The sequence below is a fragment of the Petromyzon marinus genome, unplaced genomic scaffold, assembly GCF_048934315.1.
Source record: "Petromyzon marinus isolate PM22_M1 ecotype Great Lakes invasive population unplaced genomic scaffold, UKy_Petmar_22M1.pri1.0 PM_G_Scaffold_15, whole genome shotgun sequence".
Classification (NCBI taxonomy): Eukaryota; Metazoa; Chordata; class Hyperoartia; order Petromyzontiformes; family Petromyzontidae; genus Petromyzon; species Petromyzon marinus.
This window is the reverse complement of record NW_027422706.1, coordinates 2,556,283-2,561,920: the sequence shown is the minus strand read 5'-3', so window position 1 is coordinate 2,561,920 and position 5,638 is coordinate 2,556,283. Positions and strand designations below refer to the sequence as shown.

The 5,638-nt window shown below is 52.2% G+C and overlaps 1 protein-coding gene across 1 annotated transcript; it reads right to left on the bottom strand.

Annotated features, from left to right (window-relative positions):
- Window positions 1–468: 468 nt before the first annotated feature.
- Window positions 469–5,118, bottom strand: LOC142910742 (uncharacterized). Its single transcript, XM_076060137.1, has 2 exons — window positions 4,954–5,118; window positions 469–1,535 (listed from the first exon to the last, which is right to left on the bottom strand). The coding sequence occupies exons 1-2, from the start codon at window positions 4,978–4,980 to the stop codon at window positions 897–899; spliced, it is 666 nt and encodes a 221-aa protein (XP_075916252.1). The 5' UTR covers window positions 4,981–5,118; the 3' UTR covers window positions 469–896.
- Window positions 5,119–5,638: the final 520 nt, after the last annotated feature.

Here is a 5,638-nt window from a genome sequence, read left to right as displayed (position 1 = left end):
TAGTGAATAGGATTGGGAAGGAGAGTAGTGAATAGGATTGGGAAGGAGAGTAGTGAATAGGATCGGGAAGGAGAGTAGTGAATAGGATCGTGAAGGAGAGTAGTGAATAGGATCGTGAAGGAGGGTAGTAATAGGATCGGGAAGGAGAGTAGTAATAGGATCGTGAAGGAGAGTAGTAATAGGATCGGGAAGGAGAGTAGTGAATAGGATCATGAAGGAGGGTAGTAATAGGATCAGGAAGGAGTGTAGTAATAGGATCGGGAAGGAGAGTAGTGAATAAGATCGTGAAGGAGTGTAGTAATAGGATCGGGAAGGAGTTTAGTAATAGGATCGTGGAGGGTAGTAATAGGATCGTGAAGGAGTGTAGTAATAGGATAAGGACGAGGCGAGTGAGGGAGCGAACGAGCGACGGGCCTAGCAGGCGAGTGTTGTGTAACGAACTGTGATAAAGTGGCCCGGACAGAAGACAGGAAATCGTCTTTATTTTCCACGCTGCAGGTAAGCACGAAGAGGCATGCAGCAGCACGCATCAACTGGTTCAAGGCCAGCGTGCTTTGTCAACAATCTCGGCAAAAGCACCGGCGCTTGTGTCGCCGCAGAGTATCTCCTATGGGGATGGAAAAATAAAAAAATGAATGCGGTCAAGCAATTGGCTTATTGCCCCCCCCCCCCAATCACTTTCGACTCAAGAGCTCACTCAGCATCTGGCTGTGATCGTGCTGCTGCACGCTGAGCAGCTGTCCAAGAGAAGCAAACAGCAGCTTCTTGACACCACCACCACCACCACCGCTCCCCCAGCACCACCACTCTCGGTGTCAGCGTCGGCTGATTGACGTCGTTTGGATCTTCACCGAGGAGCAGCGGCAGCGGCAGCTTGCCGCTCCACATGCTCCAGGTCATGCTCCATCCGCTGGAGCTTGCTGCCACTCCGGATGCTCCAGCCGCTGCTGCCGCTGCTGCTCCCGAAGATCCAGCTGCTCCAGCCGCTGCTGCTCCTGGAGCGCCAGCTGCTGCGGCCGCTGATGCTGCCGGTGCCTCAGCACCAGGTGCAGCTCCAGGTGCGGGTCCAGCTGCTGCTCCTCAAACTCAAACCGCTGCTGCTGCTGCTGCTGCTCCAGCTGATGCTGCTGCTGCAGCAGCTCCAGCTGCTGCTGCAGCTCCAGCTCCAGCTGCTGCTGCTGCGCCAGCTGCTGCTGGTGCCGCAGCTCCAGCGGCTGCTGCTGCTGCCGAAGTTCCAGCGGCTGCTGTTGCTGCAGCTGCTGCTGCAGCTCCAGCTCCTGCTGCTGTTGCTCCAGCGCCTGCTGGTGCCGCAGCTCCAGATGCTGCTGCAGCTCCTGCTGCTGTTGCCGGAGCTCCGCCTGCTCCAGCCACTCGTGGTGCTGAAGCCTCATCACCAGGTGCAGCTCCAGGCTCGCGTCCAGCTGCTGGAAAAGCAGCTCCTCCTGCTGACGCCTCAGCTGCTGCTGCTGCTGCAGCTCCAGCTGCTGCTGCTGGAATTCCAGCTGCTGCTGCTGCAGCTCCAGCTGCTGCTGCAGCTGCGGGAGATAACACAGGAGCTCTAGGCAATACACTCCCCTATTCATCATCATCATCACGCAGCATCATCATCAACAGCATCCATCATCACCCATCATCATGCAGTAACAAGCAGCATCATCAGCAGCAGCATCCATCATCACCCATCATCATGCAGTAACAAGCATCATCATCATCATCAGCAGCAGCACCATCATCACCCATCATCATGCAGTAACAAGCATCATCATCATCAGCAGCAGCACCATCATCACCCATCATCATGCAGTAACAAGCAGCATCATCATCAGCAGCAGCAGCACCATCATCACCCATCATCATGCAGTAACAAGCAGCATCATCATCAGCAGCATCCATCATCACCCATCATCATGCAGTAACAAGCAGCATCATCATCAGCAGCAGCAGCACCATCGCTGTTTGCCTTTTCCGAAAATGTAACGAAGAATGAGTCTGCCCGTTTGGGTGTCATCAGGACGTAGCGCGGGGGCGTGGAGAGGGAGCACACCGCTCACGGCCCGCTGCATCACCCCTCGCCACAGACACAGAGAGATAACACAGAGACAACAACCGCCGTTCGCCACTAAGTGACGGTGACGTCACCACGACGCTTGTGCCAGGCCATGTGCACCCTGAGGCCACGTGAAGTGTCGAACGCCCGCTGGCAGGGGGTCACGGGGTAGACCCAGCAGGTGCCACGGGTTGACTGACTGAGATGACTGGCTGATGCACCACCTGTGCCCCCTACTGTGCCAACCTGCTGTGCTTTAGCCACCCGGCGCTCCGCTCGTTGTTGTGAGCGTCGCTCCTCCGCCCTCCGTTGTTGTTGGAGGGCGACTGCCTCCAACTGGCCTGCAGCGTCCTTCACGAGCCTCCTCCACAGAGGCCGATCTTGACACCGCTGGTACCGGTCATCGGCAAGTCCACTCAGGTCCACGTCTTTCTGTACCACATCACTCCATCTCTTCTCTAGCCCGTGCCGCGCCCGTTTAGCCCCCTCAATCCGGCCGAACAAAAGCTGTTTAGGCATGCGGTGGCTGGGCATGCAGGCTACATGACCCAGCCAACGCAGCCTTGCCTGCCTGGAGGAGCTCACCGATGGGACTTTGTCCAGATCTTTCGAGGATTTGTGAGCTGCTCACACAATCCAGCCTGGTTAAACGCAGGATTGATCGTAGGCAGTCCAGCCTAAATGTTTTTAACCGGCGAAGATATTCCATTAGGGGGGTCCATGTTTCGCAAGCGTAGAGATGCGGAGCGACAGACCATGTAGCTTCCACACAGCGTTACGCAACCGATGACAAGATAATGCCGCTCGACTGATTCGGAGTGAGACCTCTGCTGTTAAACCGGAGCCGGCCATGAGCACACTGCCCAGGTATGGGAAACTCTCCACTCTCTCCACAACTGTCCCATCACCGATTGGGAGTTTTGGGGGTGGAGTGCCCGATGGTACAAAATACCCAGGCAGGTGCTTCATTTTGGTGGGGCTGATGGTAAGGCCCCACCTCTTAGTGGCACACTCCAGTTTCAGAAGCAGCACCTCCAACGCCTCCTCTGAGTGAACCCCAATTACCAGGTCGTCGGCATACATAACGTGGTTGACCAATAGGGAGCCATCCCTTGACTGCACCCGGGCATCGACCAGCCTCCCATTGTATCTGTACCAGATGGAAATTCCTCTGGTACAGCTACTGAAGGTTTCACGAACTACGTGGTCAAAATAGATGTTAAATCATGTGGGAGCCAGAGGACATCCCTGTCGCACCCCAAGGTGTACAGGGAATGGCTCTGACTCCCGGCCACGTAGTTTTACCCGGGTCCGCTCACTATCATGAAGGTCCTTAATGATCGTGAGCAGAGGGTCAGGTACTCCAAAAGCACGAAGAACAACCCAGAGCCCAGGCCTACTGATGGTATAATAGGCCTTGACCAGGTCAATAAAGCAGAAATGTAGGTCTTGTTGGAATTGCCAACACCACTGCTAGCACAGAGACACACAGAGACACACAACATAGACACACAGACACAGAGAGAGAGACAACACAGAGACACAGAGAGAGAACACAGAGACAGACACAAAGAGAGAGACACAGCAACAACACAGAGAGAAACACAGAGAGAGAGAAACACAGCAACAACACAGAGACACAGAGAGAGAGACAGCAACAACACAGAGACACAGAGAGAGGCACACCACAGAGACACAGATAGAGAGAGACACAGCAATAACACAGAGACACAGATAGAGAGAGACACACAGCAACAACACAGAGACACAGAGAGAGACACAGATAGAGAGAGACACACAGCAACAACACAGAGAGAGACACAGAAACACACAGCAACAACACAGAGACACAGAGAGAGAGACACAGATAGAGAGACACAGCAACAACACAGAGACACAGAGAGAGGCACACCACAGAGACACAGATAGAGAGACACAGCAATAACACAGAGACACAGATAGAGAGAGACACACAGCAACAACACAGAGACACAGAGAGAGACACAGATAGAGAGAGACACACAGCAACAACACAGAGACACAAAGAGAGAGACACAGCAACAACACAGATAGAGAAAGAGACACAGCAACAACACAGAGACACAGAGAGAGACACAGATAGAGAGAGACACACAGCAACAACACAGATAGAGAGAGACACACAGCAACAACACAGAGACACAGAGAGAGACACAAATAGAAAGAGACACACAGCAACAACACAGAGAGAGACACAGATAGAGAGAGACACAGCAACAACACAGAGACACAGAGAGAGACACAGCAACACAGATAGAGAGAGACACAGCAACAACACAGATAGAGACACACAGCAACAACACAGAGACACAGAGAGAGAGACACAGCAACAACACAGATAGAGAGAGAGAGACACAGCAACAACACAGAGACACAGAGAGAGAGACACAGCAACAACACAGATAGAGAGACACAGCAACAACACAGAGACACAGAGAGAGAGAGACACAGCAACAACACAGATAGAGAGACACAGCAACAACACAGAGACACAGAGAGACACAGCAACAACACAGATAGAGAGACACAGCAACAACACAGAGACACATAGAGAGAGAGACACAGCAACAACACAGAGACACAGATAAAGACACAGCAACAACACAGAGACACAGAGAGAGACACAGCACAGAGACACAGAGAGAGACACAGCAACGACACAGATAGAGAGAGACACAGCAACAACACAGAGACACAGAGAGAGAGACAACACAGAGACGCACTTTGGCTGCTGAAGTCAAAACTGCGGAAATGAAGGACGCGCGGTACGGGAGGTGGATGGGGGAGAGGGTCGGGGTAGGGGGAGAGAGAGATGGGGAGAGATGGGGGAGCGCTGAACGAGAGAGAGGGGGGGGTTATCTACTCACTTCCAGCGGAGATTTTACATTCTCCATCGCTACAACGGCAGATAAAAAAAAATTTCGTCAACTGAGAAGCGGAGGAGCAGATTCCACCACCACCGTCACCACCACCACCGCTGCTGTGCGTGTGGGGGTGTAACGTGTCAGTATTTAAATGTCTTAGCCCAGCCACGTGCTGTGTTCAAAGTGCCTAGCGGGTGTCACGTGTCAGTATTTAAATTGTTTAGCCCAGCCACGTGCCTCCACTTAGTACCTTAATTAACTGAGTGGTTAATTGCTTTAGCGGGTGGCGCGTGAGTATTTAAATGGTTTAGCCCAGCCACGTGCCTCCACTTAGCACCTTAATTAATTGAGTGGTTAATTGCTTTAGCCAGGTGTGGTGGTGTGTATATACAATCTCCTCTTGAAATCACGCGATACCCTCCACCCCATTATTTTGGCCAAGTGTAAGAAATACAATTTTAAGACTTAAAACTTTCACGACTGCAGGAATTCATTTTCTTGGTGTTGGGATCGAAACGTCATAGTTAATTTTATTTCCTTTGAAACCTTTATCCGTGACTTTACCGAATGACCCAAAGTCGCGTGACGTCATTTATGTACGTCCCCTTAATTATTATTTTTGTATAGAGGATTTTACCACGGTCAAGTCGTGCGTGAATGAAATGATCATTATTGCTGGGTTCTCAAT

Coding starts and splice junctions, on each gene's coding strand:
- LOC142910742 (XM_076060137.1), bottom strand. CDS start 4,980: ATGGAGAATGTAAAATCTCCGCTGGAA. Junction 1,536..4,953: donor ATGTAAAATCTCCGCTGGAA/GTGAGTAGATAA, acceptor TATCTCCCGCAG/CTGCAGCAGCAGCTGGAGCT.